The sequence below is a fragment of the Protopterus annectens genome, chromosome 9.part0 (genome assembly GCF_019279795.1).
Source record: "Protopterus annectens isolate FY-2018-M chromosome 9.part0, PAN1.0, whole genome shotgun sequence".
Classification (NCBI taxonomy): domain Eukaryota; kingdom Metazoa; phylum Chordata; order Ceratodontiformes; family Protopteridae; genus Protopterus; species Protopterus annectens.
Genome location: NC_056743.1, coordinates 1246691950 through 1246713175, shown reverse-complemented (window position 1 = coordinate 1246713175; position 21226 = coordinate 1246691950). Strand labels below are relative to the sequence as shown.

Genomic DNA, 21226 nt, shown 5'->3' with positions numbered 1-21226 from the left:
ATTAAAAAAATCTTTCCTTCACAGCAAAGTGTAGCAGAGTCTGGATGAGCCTTTCTGGTAAATACCTTTCTGGTTTGAAAATAGTATGTATTCACTGGGGCAGATTTTCTTTCCTTCAGAAACTGTTGAATACCTTTGGCTGTATCTGTGAGCACAGAACATGTCTATTCATTTTCCTTTTAGTGGGTTTGTGTGCCCTATGATGAACATTTTGAGCCTGTTGATGAAATGTGCAAGCTGATCCAGGGAATCTAACATTTTTCAGCCCTCCAAGGGATTTTCCATCTCCTAATCCAGTTTTGGCAAAACAAATTACAGGTAATTGTACATTTAATTATTTATTATAATAGTACTGGTTCTTTATCATGGGCTGAAATATTTGCCTTTGGCTTATGTAAACTTTTTTTGTGTGTGTTAAGTTTAGTGTGGGGATCTATTTGTATTTAGGCAAGGATTTCTACTGGCGAAGTAATGTTTGTGTTCATGCTGTGCCACCTAACTGGCACTATTTTCTGTCAGACTAATTTTATTCTAAAGGGGTTTCTGACAGCAATTTTGTGTTCTTATGTGTAAGGTTTTTGGGATATTTTATGTCAGTGAAGATGCAAGTGTGTTGGTTTGTGTAAATTATTTGAGAACTTACCTTATGAATAACTCCATTCCAGGGTTTTTTGACAGCATCTGAAGACATCCACCAGGAGGGTCTCACCCAAAGAAATGAATGATACCAGAAACATGGCCTCAAGCTAAATACAAAAAAATGCATCATCCCCTTTGGGGAGAGTGACGTCCCCACAAATTATCACATTAATAACAATGTCGTAAGCACGCAGTCAGTTGTGAGGGATTTGGGCTCCTAGACAAAGCAACCTAAATTTTGACAGTGGTTTTCTTGTAAAGTGCTGTGGGCTGCAGTCACTGAATAATAACAAATATATGATTTTCAGACCTCATACCTTTCAGAACATGCTTACTATGACATTACTTGCTAAGTATAAAAGACCAATATTTAAAATCTGTTCCTGATCTGGGGTTCTGTCTGAGGGTCATGAGAGATGCAAAAGTTTGCAATATATTTCGGGCATTTTTCCTGGCTTTGTCAGTCATGTGGAATTTAGATGGGTGGAGGAGCTCAGTAACATAAAACTTGTACTATTTTACTGAATTACTCAGGTCTTTTACTTACTGAATTACTCAGGTCTTCTCCTAACACTCATCACATAGTCCCTCAGAACCTACACCACCAAAACACACACACAGAACCACAAAACACACACCTACATTCGCGGAGGCTCTCTGTACTAATCTGCCCAAACAGAGACCTCTAAAGCAGAAATGCAAGCAACCTCCACCCCCAAACACAACCCAAATGACACATAGTCCACATACTCAGTGTGCCACTCAACTACAGCCCATAAGGCATAACGTACCCAACACTCTAGTCATAGATGACTCTATAGTCAGGCACACTGATGTTCCACTCACCAGGCTAAACAAGGAAAAAGTTACCGTCAGCTGCCTGTCAGGTGCCAGGATCCGCCACATAACGCACGCACTCAGGTCACTCCACAACAAGTACAAATATGACTCTGTCATTGTCCATGTTGGTGTGAATGACCTGAGACGTACCTCCCTTGGCTACATGAAAAGAGACACAGAGGAGCTCTCTGATCTTGTAGCCCAGGCCGGTATGACCCTAGCACTGAGTAGCACCCTGCCATCACCCAGAATGACACCACAGTACAAGGACAAAATGATTGACTAACAATTGGCTAAGCTTCTGGTGTCATTCTAAGGGAATCCAGTACCTGCCTGCCTGGGATGACATGATCGACAGACCACGCTGCTTTGCCAGAGATGGCCTGCACCTGTCGCCCTTGGGATTCCGGATACTGGCAAAGGCTCTTGCCACCCCTATAGTGCCTTTTTTAGGCAAGGCTCAAATGACAAATTCACCACCATAACAGGTACAAGCAAGCAAAATCTGAGGGTAATGCTACAAGTCTAAACCTCAAAATGCACTCACTCGAGGCACTCCTTAAAATGGAGAACATTAACATCTGTGCAGTGACAGAGACCTGGTTTCAAAGCTGCAGAGAGCACCCCTGCATTACCAGACTATAATTCCTACCACACCTTTCGGCCAACAAACCCGGACCGAAACACTAAAGGTGGAGGCGTGTCCATATTCATTAAGGATATCCACACCTCCAAGCTACCTGCTCAGCATAATGCATCCGAGATTATCCAAGTTCAACTAACTCTGGGCAAAACCGCAATCCAGATTGTAGTTTGCTATAGACCCCCCCACCATGCCCCAGGATTCCCACTCCTCTTTTCCTGATGCACTGGAAAATATTAAGGTACAACCCAACACTCTAATAATGGGTGATTTCAACTACCCTACCATTAACTGGGAAAACTACTCATGTGCCAACTCTTTTGCTCAACATTTTCTGGAAATCATCAATTCCAACGCTTTGGATCAACTTATCCACACCCCCACCAGAGGCAGCAATATCTTAGACCTGGTCATCACCAACATGGGTGACTGGCGTTCCACACCAGAGGTCAGCTCCTCGTTGGTCAGATCCGACCACAAGCTAATCACCCTAGACATCCACAACCCGCTCCCACCCCCAATTAGGGAAACAACCGTAAAAAATGTCTCCAAAGCCAACTTCACGCTTCTTAAGACAGAAGTGGCAAACGTCATGACACCCATTCAGATGGACAATAGAGGTACGACTGCTGAATCCTACACACATGCACTTTATAAGCACTTACAGGAGTGCATGGATCATGCTATCCCTAACAGAACCAAGATGCTATCCTCCAAAAAAAGGAAGCCAATCTGGTGGTCTTCTGCCATAAACAAACTCTACAACAGAAGAAAGAAACTGTTGCAAAAAAGAGTAAAATCCCATGATTGGAGGAACTCCCTGGTCAGCCTCAGTAAGAAGCTGAGATCCCTCATAAAATCCTCCAAAGCTAGTTATGAAAACAAAATTGCCACGGATTCTAAAGACAACCACAAAGCATTCTATAGCTATGTTAAAAATCTCAATGGCAACACTCAGATCTGCTCCGAGTTACAGCACAATGACACTAAATATACAGAACCAACTGATATTGCCAACATCCTGGCAGATAGGTTCAGTGCTAACTATACCCCCCTCTCACCCCCTAAAGGGCCCATCTTTATACCGGAAGAATGCAAAGTTCCTGTAATCACGGCTGCACAGGTAAAAACTTCACTCTCCAAAGCCAAGAACACAGCATCCATCGGACCTGACAACATCCCAGGCTGCCTTCTACATGAACTACAGAATGAACTGGCACCCCACCTAAGTACCATGTTCAATCATAGCCTCACCTCAGGCTTTGTGAACATTGAATGGTGCACCATGACAGTTATCCCACTCCACAAAGGGGGGGCCACAACAGACCCCGGGAACTACCGCCCCATTAGCCTGACGAGCCTAGTCTGCAAGGCCATGGAACGTATCATCATGGAACTCAAACAAAGACATTGGAGATCTCCAAACCCTGGACCCCACACAGTTTGGGTTTGTAAAAGGCAGATCATGTCTCCTAAACCTGACAGACTTCTTTGAAGTAGTCACCAAGGCCATGGATGAGGGTAAGGTGGTTCACACAGCCTATCTAGACCTCGCCAAGGCGTTCAACACCATCCCCCACTCTGGAATTATAGATAAACTCACTAAACTAGGTACAAAACCCTATGTCACAAGATGGGTTGCCAACTGGCTTACTGAAAGAACCCACATTGTGAAAGTAGCAGACTCTAAATCAGACTTCAGACCAGTGACAAGTGGAGTACCACAGGGTTCAGTCCTGGGTACTCTCCTGCTTGGTATCTACTTCTCTGAAGTACAGGCTAACACAGAAGGTCTTTGGCTAACTAAATTCACAGATGACTGCAAACTAGGAGCCATAATTGAAACTCCTAACGATGTGGACATCCTACAAAAGGGCCTCACTGAGACAGATGCCTGGTGTCAAAGACATGGTCTCAAGCTCAATGCCAAAAATTGCATTGTCAACCCCTTTGGTAAAAATTCTGTACCCATGAACTACCACATAGGCGGTAGTCTACTTAACACCGAAAGTGTGATAAGAGACCTTGGGACACAAGTGGACAGTAGTCTCTCCTTTGATAATCACATTGCCAAAGTGGTCAGGAAATCCTTCTATGTGGCACACCTCATCACAAAAGGTTTCTCATCCAGAAAAAAAGAGGTCATTGTTCCCCTCTACTCATCACTCATTAGACCCATTATAGAGTACAACGCCCCTTTTGGTATGTACCTCACAAGACATTTACAACAACTGGAAAGGCTGCAAAAATACCTCACAAAGAGGATTACTGGCCTCAAACAGATGCCTTACGCAGACCGTCTCAAAAAACTCCAGCTTTACTCCGTCGCATATCGCCTACTCAGAGGCGATCTCTGCCTAACATACAAAGCTATATCAAACCCAGAGCTGTTGGACATGCTCCACTTAAAGAAATCCCAATCCCTCCGAGCTACACGCTCTAGGGACCTAAACCTTGTCACCACAATAAACAGAACATGCTGGAGGGATAGATTCCTGTCCCAGAGACTTCCCATACTCTGGAACAGACTACCTATGTCAAACAGAGCTCCTCATTAGCACTCCAAGACAAATCTTGATGATTGGATGGGTAATAGGAAATTCACCCCGGAGATCACTTCTGTGGTTCTGCTTGACAGGGGCACAGGAAAATAATTTTCTTGGGTGGCGAAAGCCAGGGTACATTTTTGGCTAGGCTTGTATAGGTCCCTAGGACCAATAGCCTAGTACTTATCTATGAACCTATGAGTCTGTGCTACATAACAGCTGCACAAGGTAATATAATGAACGCATACTTAACAGGTTATGTGCAGCAATTATCATTTGTGTCTTAGCATGCAGAACTTTGAAGTAATGAAATGCAGCTCATTATCACATTAACAATAAGTGCAGTTACAATATAGCGGAGTCATTATCACTTTTCAGGTAAAACTCTCAGCAGCTGTCACTGTTATTCATACAAGTAGAAGTCGTTATCACATTGATGAATGCACAAGCCATATTTGGGCTTTTGGCTACATACAGTCATTTCAAGCCATACCCCCACCAGTTTATGTCATTTTTCCAATTTGTTTGCTATGCAGTAAAGTCCTCATTGTGGTTATATGCCTCATATTTTTGTGAACTACTGCAAGGAAATATTACATTACTTCAACGCTTGATCCCTTAGGTCCACTGCTGAATGGGCACATGTAAAGAGAAAAGGCAGAAGTAAGGCAGACTGCTGACACTGAAGGAGGTCGCGAGACAGTAGTGGTATCAGCAGTCTGAGTGGGCAGCCAGCACAGACATAGGACACTTCAGAAAACCACCAGCTGGAGCCCCATGCCTGTCCTTGGCATATTAGTGGAGTGGCGATCCTTAGCTTTTTTCCATTTACATGTGCCCTTTCTGTGCCCCCTTGTTAGTCATTGTGTGTAATTTGCTGTTTTCACAGGTAGTATGCAACTTTGCAGCATCATCACCACTTATGTATGTAATGTGGATAGGATGGAAGATTTGGATGGGCTAACCAGGTATTGCTTCTGATATACATATATATATGTAGTCTTCCAATACATCTGTCAAACATCAGTAGTAATCTGTTTGCATTTTCTTTCCTCTGCAGGTTTGTCCACCTTCTGACACTGACATGGCTTCACGACCCGGAGAATGACAAGTGACAGTGGGGGTATGTGACCATTCCTACATTCACTGGGCTGCCAGCCATGCCTCCGAAACTGAAAACTGGCACAACTTGAGCTTCCCCACATCCACTGTGAAGGTATACTGGATTGCAAGAAGAGGTATGCATTGGAGCGGAGTACTGCAGCTGTTGGAAGAGAAGTGTTCCATCTACCCTGAGCCTGACATTCTTGTGCTGCACATTGGAGGGAATAATGTCATCAGTCAACCACTCGGAAGGTTACGATTTCAAATCACAGCAATTTTTGAACACCTGCAGTCTTGGTGGCCACGTTGTCATTTTCTGTGGTCTGATTTAATTCCTCGACAGATATGGAAAACAGCAAACAGTCAACGGGCAGCTCACAAGGCCAGACATTTACAGAATGGATTCATTCATGGCTTGATGCACAGGGTTGGTGGATCTACAATCTGCCATGACAGCATCACCACAGAATATGTTCACCTGTTCAGAAGGGATGGCATTCACCTGAGGAGGGCATTGCGTTGTTCTTGACTGACCTCCACACAATGACATGAGGAGAGCTATGCAGGCTTGGTAACATGCAGCTTGTGAGAAGAATGAAAAACACCCATGATCAAGTAGGACCAGTATAGTAAGTAAAACTCTATTATGAAATGTGTTCTGTAAAATATAGTTTGGCAAATAACTGTGATAAGGAGCTGGTGAGGATGCTGAGAAAGAAATGTTTCAGGAGAGTGCTACCACGTACAATCTAATGTGTCAGTGACCATTCCATGGTTATGGAAATTATGATTTTTTTTCATATTTTGGTAAATAACTTTGCAAGGGAACATGTTAATATGACAAGTAATACCTCATTTTGAAGACAGTATTGATAGTTCCAACCTGGTAAAAGAACTGTTCTTATACGTTGTACACATGTACAAATATCAAATTTTGTTTTGGACTTAGGTTATGGAAATTATGATTTTTTTCACATTTTGGTAAATAACTTCACAAGGGAGAATCTGAATGTGCTAAGTAATACCTCATTTTGAAGACAGCACCGATAGTGCCAACATGGTAAAAGAACTGTGCCTGTATGTTGTACACATGTGCAGATATCAAAGTTTGTTTCGGACTTAGGTAATGGAAATTATGATTTTTTTTCATGTTTTGGCAAATAACTTTGTAATGGAGCATGCCAGTGTGCCAAGAAATACCTCATTTTGAAGACAGTATTGATAGTTCCAACAGGGTAAAAGAACTGTGCCTATTCATTGTACACATGTACAAATATCAAATTTTGTTTCGGACTTAGGTTATGGAAATTATTTTTTTCATATTTTGGTAAATAACTTTGCAAGGGAGCATCTGAATGTGCCAAGTAATACCTCATTTTGAAGACAGTATTGCTGGCTCCAACATGGTACAAGAATTGTGCCTGTAAGTTGTACACATATGCAGATATCAAAGTTTGTTTTGGAGTTAGGTTATGAAAATTATGATTTTTTTTTCATATTTTGGTAAATAACTTTGCAAGGGAGCATGTCAGTGTGCCAAGTAATGCCTCATTTGGAAGACAGTGTTACTCCTTACAATGTGGTAAAAAAATGTGTCTGTGCACTGTACACATGTACAGTTATCGCAGTTTTAGTCTTGTAGGATTATGGAAATTATACATTTACAATTCTTCTCATTATTATGCCCATATCTTTGCAAGGGAGCATGGTGATCACAGAAATGATGCATCATTTTAAAGCTGACATTGAGACGCACAGCTTCTATGCTGATATGTAGGCACTGTCTATTACAGGTGAGATATTATGCTTTATCACTTATGATAAATATTATATTAATCATATTTCTGTGAATATCTCCATAAAGGAGCATCACACAGTAATGGTTAAGGTATCATTTTAAAGCTGACATTCATACTAACAAATTAAATACAAATTGTATGGGTCTACATGGCACATTGACCAAGATATTATGCTTTGCTTTTCCAAAAAGGTAAAAAATATGCACAATATCAACATTCCTTGCCAAATATTTAATAATGACTTTGATATGCACTATCAACATTTACAATGTTGAAAATGTCAGGGTCTGCTGAACAACTTTCACGTTTACATTTTTAGTCTAGCTCTTATAGTTAAAGAGTTATGAACATTTGTTTTCTGTATGGTATTAGAAATGGATTTTCTGAAAATGAGCTCAGGCTGCACTGTTGTTCCTATGGTGGAATTAAGCAGGCAGCTTTTTCAGATCTGCTCCGGAGTGAATGAGTTAACATGTCAGTCATGACATTAATCTCCAGCATAATATGGAAAGTCAGACAAATTACTCAGTTAGTGTCCCACTCATAGATCCGAACTTCTTTCCCAGCAGAACAGGTAAAACAATGGACTCCTCCAATTTTGGATTCCACACCATTACCTGGCTATACGACTTCACTAGAAGAGTCTTGAGATTTCACAAGGATCACATCTCCTAGTGGGATAGGAAGTAAAAGAAAAACTCATTACCCATACCTGTTTAGCCTCTATCCCCTCAGACCCATCCTGTAGAGAAGTCAAAGTAAGACAGAATTTATTAACTGGCCCCATGAAGGGCATGTATGTTCCAATCATGTGCAAAATTAAGACTTACTTTACGCTCAAGAGTAGCTAAAAGGGTATTAGCAAATAGGAAAGTATACACTGGAGGCAACACTGAGAAATGGGAACCCTGTTTGAAAAGAAGCTATACTAAGTTAAAACATGAACTTGTTAATACGGTTTGATTACTTTTATATAAATGTAAATTTCCCTATGTCAAGTGATAATTCAATAAAGGTGTTTAAAAAATGTGTTTGGAAATCTTACAATATATGCACATAACATACAAAATGTAAACAGATGTGAACAGTACTGAATGTGTTGACTGCTTTCAGTGGAAACGGAAACCAACTACATCCACTTCCCAAATGTGAACATATCTGTAGTACTTTCAATTTAAAAAAATCTGTTATCTTATTTGGATAAGCAGCAAATACATCACCTGTGAGACAAGTAAAGACGGAGTCAGCTACTGCTTACTTTTGGATTGTGCAGAGGGCTTGTACCCTGTGCAGAGCTGAAACTGGATTCCATGATCTATGAAGACTTGCAAATACTGTTTGAACTTTCAAATCACATGCAGATAGAAGTTCAAGTATATTTTGTATTATGCATACAGACAGGAACAGATGAGCTTTTTATGAGTTCAACTGTACATCACATGTTTTAACATTCTGTTTTTATAGCTTATTTTACATAGCACATTGCTTAAATTCATTTTGAGTAAAAAAAGGTATTACCTAGTTTTAAATGGTTAAGGATAGTATTTTACATATTAGCGAAAGGGGGCATGTACACTGGAATTCAGCATTAACACCTGCTGCTTTCAGTCCAGTACTCAAGCTATTCCTACCATATCAATATTTAATGTCTGGCTAATTTTAATAGCAAACAGTAACCATGCTCTTTGTGTTTGATTGTTAGTTTGTACCGGTGTTACTGTATAAAAAGGAAAGAGGTGATGGTACAGTAGCAACATCATTAATCCATCATAAAAAATACTGTATTTTATGTAACAAAAAAAAAGTTTCAATCATGATCATTAAGGAGGCACAGGAAAGCAATGGGTTCATCCCGACATGGGTGAAATCTTGGGAAGCCACAGAATTCAACTCTGATCTACAGTTGTAAAGTGTAAAGCTCATCTGTATAATGCAATTGTTGGCTATTACCTAAGACAGCAATGTGGATGTATCCTATATGCTGCTGACAACCTCTCCCTAGGACATTAAGTCAATGATCAGCAGGCTGAAAGCCTGTATCATAGATACAAACTGGAAGCACAAAACAAATAGTGAGAACACAGCCCCTTGTCCATCAAATTGCTATGTGCTTCAGGAAGACATAAATTATATTTCTGGGTAGTGTTATCTTATTAATCTCCCAAAAGCTGTTAGTGACACCAACAAAGGAGGTCTAATGTAAAAGCAGGGACAAAGCTGGGTGTTACAAGGGCCGAACAGGAGGCTGCTCAACTCCCACCAGCAAATGAATTTTAGTTCAGAGAGGATACAAAGTGAAAGGAACTCCAATGCTCATGTACATCCTCAGAAAAGTGTTTTAGGGACTCAGGATTATATCCAAGTGAGGCTGCTTTGAAACTGCATAATCTAGTGTGGCACTGCATTTTGTGGGCTTGTTTCAAAGAAAGGGTCCCTGGGGATGAGTTTCTCCAGTCAGGATTGTGCTTGCCAGCTGACAGTGGAGGATATCAATCCTTTACAAGAAGAAAAAAATCACAATGTGCAAGGGATAAGTAGTCTTTGATCTCAATTTACTTTGTGAGGCTTTTCCTTCTCTTAATGATGGTGAGAAAGTGCTCCTATAATTCATCACTGTGCTAGGCTCCCTCACACACTAGCAGTCTACAATCTTCAAACCAGACTTCTGGCTTTACACAATGATCTAGGTCTATGGGGAGAAAAAAAAAACAGCCCCTCTGGTGGGATTCTGGTTAGCAAATTCAGAAAAGCAGCAGATGAGTCTAGGCTTCAAAGACAATGAATGTAGAACTTTCATGCTAAGCACCCTAAGGATGAGATATGAAACTTGCAAGTAGCTGTAAATAACTGCTGATCGTAGGGCTTAGCAAATACCATCCCCTTAAACTGGTGAAAGAACAGAAGAGTGGTTTCTGGATAAGGCAACATTGTCAGAATGAACCCAGTGCCTTCCAGTACATTCTTACCAATAGTCATCAAAACTTGACAGAATCAAGAACAGACCTAGCTGCTCAGATGATTCCCACAAAACAACTGTCAATCCATACAGAAAACCTCTCAAAGCAAAATCACGGTTTCTTTTTCTAGCACCATGGCAACAACTCATCTGCTACAAGAAGCTCCACATCAGTAGATGCATATTCCAGTCTGAGTTATCAGGCAGACTGCCATTTGGAGATTATAGCTAAGTAATACAAACATCAGCAGTTTAAACTCTAGTCTCAGGCAAAAAGGATGTCTTTATATCCAATACATCTTATCTCTATCACTTTTCTATTTCTACTTAAGTAATGAGCACAAGTGTTACCTTTTTGCGAACATTTTGCTCAACAGCTGCTAACTTCCTTTTCCGCAGTAACAGGTAGTCCATCTGCTTACGTCTGGGAAGAGCCTCTAGCCTTTTTCTTGTCATTTCTATAGAACGTACCCGCCGAAGATGGTCTTCTCTTTGATGCACTGCAGTATCCAGACGGCGTTCTCCTCTTAACATACTGTGAGTGATTCGATTATTTTTCTGTAATAAATCCAGTTAGGAAGTTAAAGAAATCAAATACAAAAAAATGCACCCTGGCACTACTGCATACTACAAGGTTAATTGTTACTCTCTCAATATTAGGCTTGCTGTGCTTAAAGAATGCAGTAACACTGTTATGAGATATTATCTGTAAGTCAATAAGTTGAAAAGAATGTAGTAAGCAAAATAAAATTTTAGATGAGGCAGCACAGTTCTGCGAGGTACTCACATAACAGAAAATATGCAAACAGATCACCACTGAAGGAAACCTTTATGTTTTGTTATGCCGAATGTTGGTGCCAGTCTTCAATAAGATTTTTCAGCAGTCTGACATACACAGTTTACATGGCTGCATTTGACTGCTATGGCCATTACAAGTCAGCCTGGCTATAAAACAGACCAAAAAGCCCATCTTTTTCTGTTCTTTTTGGTATCTAGGAGACAGGAGGCAAATTGTACAAATGCTTCTACAGCAGGTTTGAATAAGCCATAAAAAGAGGAAGAAAAACACACACTAACATGATACTCAGTCAAACCCATTTTTTGTTAATCTTTTGAATTTAAAAAGCGTAGGAAAGCTTTGAGTTTAAAGTTTAGACTAATATGTACCAAAACACTATATATATATATATATATATATATATATATATATATATATATATATATATGAAAGTAATCAAAGAATAATTATGTCCTGAGATTTAAGACATTATGAAACTGAACCGTCCATAAACAGTAGTTGCACAGGTGCCACACGTGGAACTCTTACAAAACAGAGGGCAGTATACCCGGTCAAAACAGTAGTAAGTTAGTATATTCGCTGTGGTTACACAAGCAGAAAAATATGCTAATAATGCATTTTGCTTTGAATATAACATATCAAAAGGTACACATTCTACCAGTCTGCACTGTTAAAAAAGGGTAAACTAGGAGGTTATTTTCTTTTACACACACAGATACATTGCTACTGCTACCATTAATGCCATATCACAAAAGAAAATGCTGACTTCTCTCACGGTACGTCCCATAATTAAGATGCAACATAATAATCCAAAATTTTGGAACTTTAAAATCTATGTAATACTCCACAGACATTGGGTGATCTGTAAAACATTTCAGCCTCCATGGTGATACCTTAGCAGCAAGTTTATTTAGCATACTGTCTTGGTGAGGATTTCACTCCTACTGGCTGCAAATCATCATTACTGCTTTGTGGTTGTGGCAGTATACCTGTGTACAGTGTCTGTTAACTACAGGATCTGCTTTTGCATTCTTTTCATAAACTTTTAACTTTGTGCAGTATCATTTCTTTTACTGATGGTGATGGTGCTTGGCTATGTTATGCTAACTAACACATCCCCATGAACTGGGACACTGGTTGCTGGGCTCTTGATGTAGGGAAGGTTTGTCCATAGTTTTAGCTTCATAAATCCATGCCTCACATACACTTTCCTTCACAATTCAAATGTTTTTGGGTTAACAGAAAACACTGGTGCACATCAACACATCACTTGCTTACCTACTCCATTCCCTGATCTCTTCAAGCTAAGCAGAGCATATGTGGAAACTCCAGGGAGTTGCATTACTTTGCTGAACAGTATAGCATTACATATAGTACATGGTTTTAACTGTATACCAGCCCTAGACAATTATGGGTATTATCTTTAAATCACATGACAAAAATATGCATACAAGAGACTATCAGACCCAATATAAACAGCACCTGGGTATGGAGGAAGGGAGCAAAACCCATCTTACAGCAACAACTATTACAGTGACACTTCATTCTACTGCTGCAGAGAACACTGGTTTTGGAAGAATACAATCTAGTGCATAATACAAAATCCATAAAGGGATGGTAGGGACTGCAGTAGCCCTCAGACTAGTAAAGCAAATCCAAATCTTCCCTGGAATGTAACTCCTGTGAAGGCATTTAATGTGGTAGCCTCACCATTACTGTGAGTAGATGCATTTATTTGTTTGCCTATCGGGTGACTGAACTGGTCTGCTAACCCTCTTCACTCATGAACCGGGCTTATGAGAACAATGTACATACACATTTTTTGCAGTAAAAGGTGATATTTGCATGGTGGAGTCTTCATATTTGTCAAGGAACATACTACTGCCAGGTGGATCAAAACAACACACAAACTGATCTACAGATCTTTGTAGATACAATTAACTATCACCTAATAGCTTGTTACAGTGCTTCAATTACAGTTATGATGGCTTGAGATCTGTCTGGGGGAAGACAGACTGCATGATTTTGTATCCAAATGGCAAATGACAAAGTTAATTTCTTGGGTAGGCTGACATTACAATTCTTCAGGATTTATAGAAATACTTAAAAGATGGGCAGAGCAGTAAAAAGTAATCTCTAGCTGACAATAAGGAGACTGGTCATCACAGTGAGGGGCCAATCATCTAGATATGGGAAAGCACAGTTGTGTTAGAGATTGGCCTCACCTATTCCATGGTCAATAGTTATATATTGCTCCTAATGAGAATAACTGGGATCATATCATAGCTAATTTGAGGAGACCCAGGCTTGGGATAAAGCATTTAAGATTTGCCTCTTGTCCATTACTAGTACAAGGGGCAGTCCTGGGTAAACTTTCTGTTTCCCATCCATAGATTTAAGTTGCGCTTGAATATGGACATGGATGAACTTTATTTTATGTGGACGGGGAGTTTGTTCCAGAGCAGTGGTATCTGCTGCAAGCTATACCTGTCCCTCCAAATCATTCTGTTGATTTTGCAAAAGGGCTTTACATCCCTCTTGCTCATTGAAGTCAGTCTCTGATGTTAAGGACTCTACAGGAGACTCCATGTGCTCCTTTTGCATGTCCTTTTCCTGAGCATCTCTGGTAGCATCTTTGGTAGCATCTTTGGTAGTGATTGGTAGTGATTGATTTTAATCCAGTCAAGAACAACAGGTTGAAGGTCTAACAAGTGGATCTCAAGGGATGGACCCAGTTTTGATGGAGGTTTTTTTTGGACGAGCAGGCTATCATCCTCTCCATAGCCATGAATGTCAACCCCAAATCCACTGGCATAAGGGATCCCTGACCCGTGGCCATGTCAGTCCCCGCTGAAGTAGATGTAAACAGCACAGATGTGGGTTGTCCCAAAAATGAAGATCCAAATGGCCTTTAGACGGAAACTGGTACTGATGCGCTGAAGGTCAAAGATACTGACATGGACAACAGCCCCAGTGTCAAGTAATTGTTCAAAATGCACTCAACAGCCAAAGGTCCCAGCCTCAAATTCAGTGGATACATGTGATAATGGTATCTGATTTTATCAAGCAGACAGATTCCGAGAGGTGACTTAGGTTTAAAGCCACCAGTGCCACAAATGGTACAGGGGAAGGAGTTGATACTGGCATGAGAGCAGGCAATCCAATCCACCAACAGAGGGGGATGGGATGACATCAATCTCTATCTGTGCCTTCACTGCCGGCTCCCAATTAGATTCTGTGGAGCTCCAACTGGACATGACAGACTTCAGAGATGTAGACAGTGTTCTGAGAAAGAAGAAATGAGACAGCTCTCTCTCTCTCAGAAGTGCCTGCCTGCTAAACTACTTGACAGGATATATTTGTTATTGGTGAAGTACAGTTGTACAAGTTCTGCTTACGTGTAACAGAGATGTTAGTAGAACACACCATCTTACATGCATAATGGTAATAGTACCTTGCTACCTTCTATCTGGTAGTCCAGCAAATCTCAGAACACCTATCACAGCTCATCTGTGGGTGGAAGGACCAATCAGCTATCAGAAGCAAGAAAGTTCTTCATAGTCACAAACAGAAACCCTTATTTTTTTTCTTATGCCAAAAAGGAAGAGCAGATGAAAACAAGCTTTGTGAACACCTACTGCTGCAAACTACACACACACACACACACACAGACCCTCCAAAAGCTGCTGAAAACAAGCAGCAACTGTCAAACTATTTACATCCAACTAATGGGGGGATAGTGGGAGGCAGTAAGGCAGTGTGGTCTATGAACATCGACTGTTACAGTTAAGTAGAACTTACACAGCTATACAATGTTCAACAAACACACTGCCTTATTGGAATATGGGTAAATTACAAAAGTTTACCCAACCTGGGTGGAGGAAGAATAAGAGTCCTGGAGAACAATCTTCACAAAGCTTGCTCGGGATCTAGAAAAAAGTATCCAGTTTGTTGTGCTTCATGAAGGTACGGAATGAGGACCAAGTTGCTTCCTCTAGAAAACTTTAATTCTACTCCTTACCAATATGCTACAGAAGAGGAAACAACACTGGTAGAAAGAGCCTTTACCCTTGCCTGGACTCGCATTTCCATGCTGGGTGCAACAAAAAACATCAGAAAGCAACCAATGTGCAATGTTTTGCTTAGATGCAGGTTGACCTTTCTACACTCCACAAAAGGAAATAAAAAGCTATTCAGCCTTCCTAAACGGCTTTTTTCTGTCAAGGTAGGACATGACCTGCTGATACACATCTAATGTATGAAGTATCCTCTCACCCCAATTCTTAGGTAATGGGGGAAAAAAAAAAAAACACACGGAAATTAATGAACTGATTGAGAGTGAACTCAGACCACTTTCTGCATGAAAGTAGGATTAGTATGCAACACAAACCTATCCTTGTGAAAAATTAAGAGTATTCCACTATGACAGCTTATATTCCACTATGACAGCTTGTAGCTCAGAAAACCCATGTTGTGGCTGTCAGAGTAATAAGCAAAAAAGTTTTTCATGTTAAAGAAGATTAGTTGTGTAAAATCTTACCATAACCATAGATGTCCTTCTCTTCCATGTTGCAGTATTCTCACATGTGGGATCCTCCGCCTCAGGCAACCCGAACGTCGGGCTCTTATACAAAAGCTTAACCTGGCTGCTGTAAGGTATGTGGGACGTCACACTCTGGGACCATATACCGTGGGCCATAAATGTGACATCCGCATGCAGACCTCAGAACTGAATGCCTAATCGGACAACAGTTTAAGGGCAGCTGAAAGGATGCCATCCAGAAAGGGAAAAGGTCCTATACAGGGTAGGAAGGAGGGAAAGTAATACTGCAATATGGAAGAGGAGGACATCTATGGTTATGGTACGATTTCACGCAACTAATCTAGTTCTTTCTATTCTCATGTTGCAGTACTCTCAATATGTATGAGAATACCAAAGCTTAGCCAGATAAATGGGTGGAGGAAGAAGTAGCAGTCTCCAAGAATCCATGTAGAATGGCTTTAGCAAATCTTGCCCTAGCTCTTGAGATGTTATCCAATTTATAGTGTCTAGTGAAAGCATGGACCGAGGACCATGTAGCTGCCTCCAGGATGGTGGCTGTATCAAGGCCTTTCAGGAAGGCCCCCAAGAGAACCACAGTCCTGGCAGAGTGGGCTCTCACAGAGTGGGGTAACTCTACCATGGAAAGAGTAGCAGAAGGATATAGTTTTAGCGATCCAGGAAGATATGGTCTGCTTGGATACAGCTTTCCTCAGGGCCCTGAGGTGAAAGGATACAAAGAGCTGGCTGGACTTTCTGATGTTCTTAGTCTTATTCAGACAGAACCTCAGTTGCCTGTGAACATCTAGGGAATGGCACACTCTCTCACCGTCATTCTGTGGTGAAGGAAAGAAGGTGCGTAAATGGATAGATTGGTTAAGTTACAGTTCATTGACCACTCTGGGCATGAAGGAAGGGTTAGTGTGAACAGAGACCTATCCTTATGAAAAATGAGGTAAGGTGGAGAAGCCATGACTGCTTGTGATTCAGATTCTTCTGGCTGAAGGGCTACAAGCAAAACAGTTTTCCAGGTGCACATCTTTAATGTGGCAGAAGCTGCTGATTCAAAGGGGGTAGCAGCAAGTTTTTCCAGAACGAAATTAAAGTCCCAAGGAGGAGGAATGGATTTCCTCAGTGGCCTGATGTGCAGAAGCCCCTTGAGAAACAGCTTCACCTCCAATCTGGACAATAGAGGTGGATCGAGAGGTAAACAGGCTAAGATAGCAGACAAATGTACTTACACTGAAGAATATGAAAGTTCAGACTTCCTGGCCTCCTGTAGGACACAAAGTATGTCCCATGAGTAAAGGTCTCTGAAAGGGGTCAGAAGTTTATCACCCACAGGGTAAGACTGAGGGTTTGCAGGTGTGGGTGGAGAGAGCCCTTCTGTTGTGTGATGAGGTCCACCTTGTGAGGCAACTTGTGGTGATTGCCCTTGGCTGATGATAAAAGAAGGGGAAAACAGTGCTGCCTTGGCGAATAGGGGGTCACCAGCAAGAAAGTAGGGTTGTCTCTCTGAATTTTCAGCAGTACCTTATGCATTAGAGGGAAGGGGGAAGCATACAGGAACATCCCCCTTCCAAGAAATTGAGAAGGCATCCACTCTCCAAGCTTGTGGTGAGTGGAACCTTGAGCACAATAGCTGTAGCTGTCCGCTCTCAGGGGAGGCAAACAGATTTATCTGAGGTGTGCTCCACTGGTGGACTACATATCTAGGAAGACATCTCTGTGCAACATTCATTCGTGACTTAGGAATAATGACCTGCTGTCTTGTGATGGGAAGTACACTGCCTGTACTATTACCTTGGATTGAGCGGCGAGCTTCCATGTTTGTATGGCCTGTCTAGAGAGTAAGCAAGACCTGGTCCCGCCCTGCTTGTCGATGTACCACAGCACTATGGTGTTGTCTGTGAAAACTTAGACGGGGACCTAGATGTAGGGGAGGGAGGAATGCCTTCAGGGCTAGGAGAAGTGCAGTCATTTCCCTTATATTGATGTTTTTTTTCTGGAAGCAAGGCTCCCATTGAGCCTGTACCTTGAGTCCATTCATAGTGGCTCCCCATCCCAGATCTGAGGCATGTGTGTACATGCACTGAACTGCACTGAGGGGTTGTAAAGGTAGTCCTGGATTCAGGTGAATTTGCCGAATCCACCACCTTATTTAATTTTTCAGGCAGGGGAGGAAGGGCACCTGGAAATCTAGGGGGTGGTCGTGTTGGGACCAGACTTTCTTCAAGTACCATTGGAACTTTCTCATTTGGAGTCTGGCAAGGGGCAGCATGGGACGAATGGCTGCCATCATACCTAGCAGGTGTAGAAATTCTCTGGCTGAAATGCAGCTGAGTAGGTGTAAACTCTAAAAAAGGAGGCCAGAGAAGTAACCTTTTCTGGTAGGAGGAAGGTCTTCATAACATCGGTCTTTATTCTGCAACCCAAGAAAATTTTGAAGAAAACAGTTTTCCTGCTATTAACACAAGTAATAGCAAAAAAAAAAGTTGCGCCTTCCAGGGCGAACTAAAAGAAAACAGTCACCTATGCAATTACTTCACGGCTAACAGATACCTCTCTAGAAAGAGGTCTAAATAAAATGTATTTTTATTTATTTTATATTTGTTTACCAGGAGAGTCTGACTGGACATAAAACCCTTTTTCAGCAGAAGCCCGGGGAGAAAAGCTCCATTGTTAGTAAACTATTTTGTTAGTAGAAAGAAAATTGTATAACACAATAAACAACATGGTAACAGACATTCATAAAGGTAAAAAGACTAGAACAGAATAAATTGGTCAAGTGGGAGACAAGACCAATAAGACGGTTCTTACAGTAGTAGCAGGTAGTTGCATTGTATACGAGTGCAATTACGATATTTAGTCTTGTATACAGGTAGCATAGCAAACTGAAGACTTAAAATCTGATAGATATCGATAGTGAGAAGGAAAAAAAAAACAACATAAGGTAGTCAAATATGATTTAAATTCAATGCTCATTACATATGCAATTAAAATTTTAAAATCAGCTAGTTCCATGGTTTGGGCTACCCATGCCCAGTACATGTACAAGTCCAGGAATTGGTGAGGTGGGCTTTAATGTGATGCTTGAAAAATTTTAAGCTAGTTATAGTTCTAATTTCAAGTGGTAAGGCATCCCACAGTTTAGCAATACAGCAGGAGTATAGAGAGTCACCTGAGCTATTTTTACTCCTGGTTACTTCAATTAGAGCTTTATTAGTGGATCTTAGTGGACAGGTACTTATATGGGGATTGAGGAGGCCTTGTAGACTGGTGTTTTATCGATTTTATAGTACATTTGGTGGGCGGTAGAGAGTTGCGTGAGAATGAGTTGGTGGGGTAGTTCTAACCAAGATAGTTGTCTTAGGGCCTTACAATGATGGGTTCTAGGAGGACAGCTAGTGGCAAATTTAGCTATCTTATTATAGCAAGCATCTAGCTTGCTTAGGTCTGATTTGGAGAGGTTGGTAAGGATGGATGAGGCGTACAGTAAAGTTGACAGAAGATGAGTTCTGGCTGTGGTTATTCTGGAGTTTGTGGTTATTTAGTTTTTGCATCTGTATAAGGTATCTATTTTCTTGTGTACTTTTTTTACAGTCTGGGCAATGTGCAAGTCCAACTTCAGATTTTGATCAATAACACCAAGAAGTTGGGTGGATGGTAATGGTTCAATCAAAGTCTTATTACTGGATGTGATGAAGTAAGTGGATTGGGTTTTGAATTTAGTGGAGTGGAAGACCATGAAAAGAAGTTATGTACTTACCATAATGTTCCATGTGAGTTGTTCATCTCGCCATCATTCTTACTGATGGGTTCGGAGCCTATCCCTCGGCTCCGAGTCGGCCTACTACAAAGCTCGAGGTCTTCAAATAGCTGGAGGCCAAGTCCCTACCCCATGATGCATCTAGAATTACCTAAGGACTTGCTTGCTGCGTATAACAATACCATATGTCATTCTATCACTCCCAAGAGAAGGTATAGAAGGGTTGAGCAACCAGGATGGATCCAGCATCTCGGTTATCTAAAAGCCCGGGAGGGACACAAGAATGAAGGCAAGATGAACAACTCACATGGAACGTTATGGTAAGTACATAACTTCTTTATGTGAAGTTGTTCTATCTCGCCGTTCATTCTTACTGATGGGTAGCGTCCCAAGCACCATCAATCTCGGGTGGCTCACTGGAGTATATTTTTCAGGACAGTGGATCCAAAGGAGGCTCTGTCCCTGGAGGCCCGGTTAACCTTGTAATGAGTGATAAAGGTATGAGGTTTTGACCAAGTGGCTGCTGCACAAACGTTATCAATAGGAAGTCTGGCAGAAAAGGCAGAAGATGTAGAAACTGCTCTGGTTGAGTGAGCTTTAATCTTATGCTGTAGGGGCATATTGGCAGCTGAATAAACAAAGGTAGTACCAATCAGATAACCATTTTGAAAAAGTTGTTTTAGCCACTGGCATACCTTTCCTGGAGTCTAAAAAGGAAACAAAAAGCTGATCCGATTTCCCGAAATCTTTTGTTCTGTCCAAATAAAATCTGAGCCGTCTGTGAACATCAAGTTTATGCAGCATGTACTCTAGATTGTTGGAGTGATTGGGAAAGAAAACTGGCAAATCAATGATGTTAAGATTAGATTCTGTGCAAACCTTGGGAAAAAGAGAGGGATTTGTTCTAAGTGAGACTGTCAGCATGGAAAATCAAGTAAGGAGATTTAATGGACAAGGCCTGAAGCTCTGACACTCTGCAGGCAGAAGTAATAGCCACTAAAAAGAGAGTCTTCCATGACAAAATTTTGAGATCACATGAGGAGGCTGGTTCAAACGGAGGAAGAATGATGCAGGAAAGCATAAAATTTAGATTCCGTGGGGAAAAGGGAGATTTCACAGGTGGTCTGAGATGAAAAGTCCTTTTGAGAAAAGCTTTGGATAATTTGTGTGACATAATATTCAATCCTTGAAATCCAAGATGAAAGTTAGAAATTTTATTTATTTTATTTGCAGTTGTTTAACCAGGATAGTCCATTGGGCCAGAAGAACCAGTTTTCAATGGAGTCCTGGGGAGAAAAGCTCCTCATACAGATTACACAAAGGTTAATATACATACATAGATTGCATGAAGATTACAGAGGTAAAACAGACTGATCAAAAGTATTTCAATTAAAGTTAATAATGTCAAAAGTATATATATTTTTTTCTTTCTTTCTTCTCTGGTAGGATTGAGGATAGGTAGTTAGATGCAGTAGGTAAGGAATTGCTAGATACTAGTAAGGAGTTGTATAATAGAAGCAAGCAAGAATTTACCTGGGATGTGACAGAAGGAAGGGAAAGAGTGTTGAAGTAAAGTGTAGATTATGAGGGA

At 41.0% G+C, this 21226-nt stretch overlaps 1 protein-coding gene across 1 annotated transcript in view; it reads right to left on the bottom strand.

Annotated features, from left to right (window-relative positions):
- Nucleotides 1–21226, bottom strand: part of LOC122810646 (lysine-specific demethylase 2A-like) — a 1654939-nt gene that overhangs the window by 412825 nt on the left and 1220888 nt on the right. Inside the window, exon 18 of the mRNA XM_044082219.1 lies at nucleotides 10879–11085. Within this exon, the coding sequence (XP_043938154.1) occupies nucleotides 10879–11085 (207 nt within the window). The remainder of the gene's footprint in view (nucleotides 1–10878; nucleotides 11086–21226) is intronic.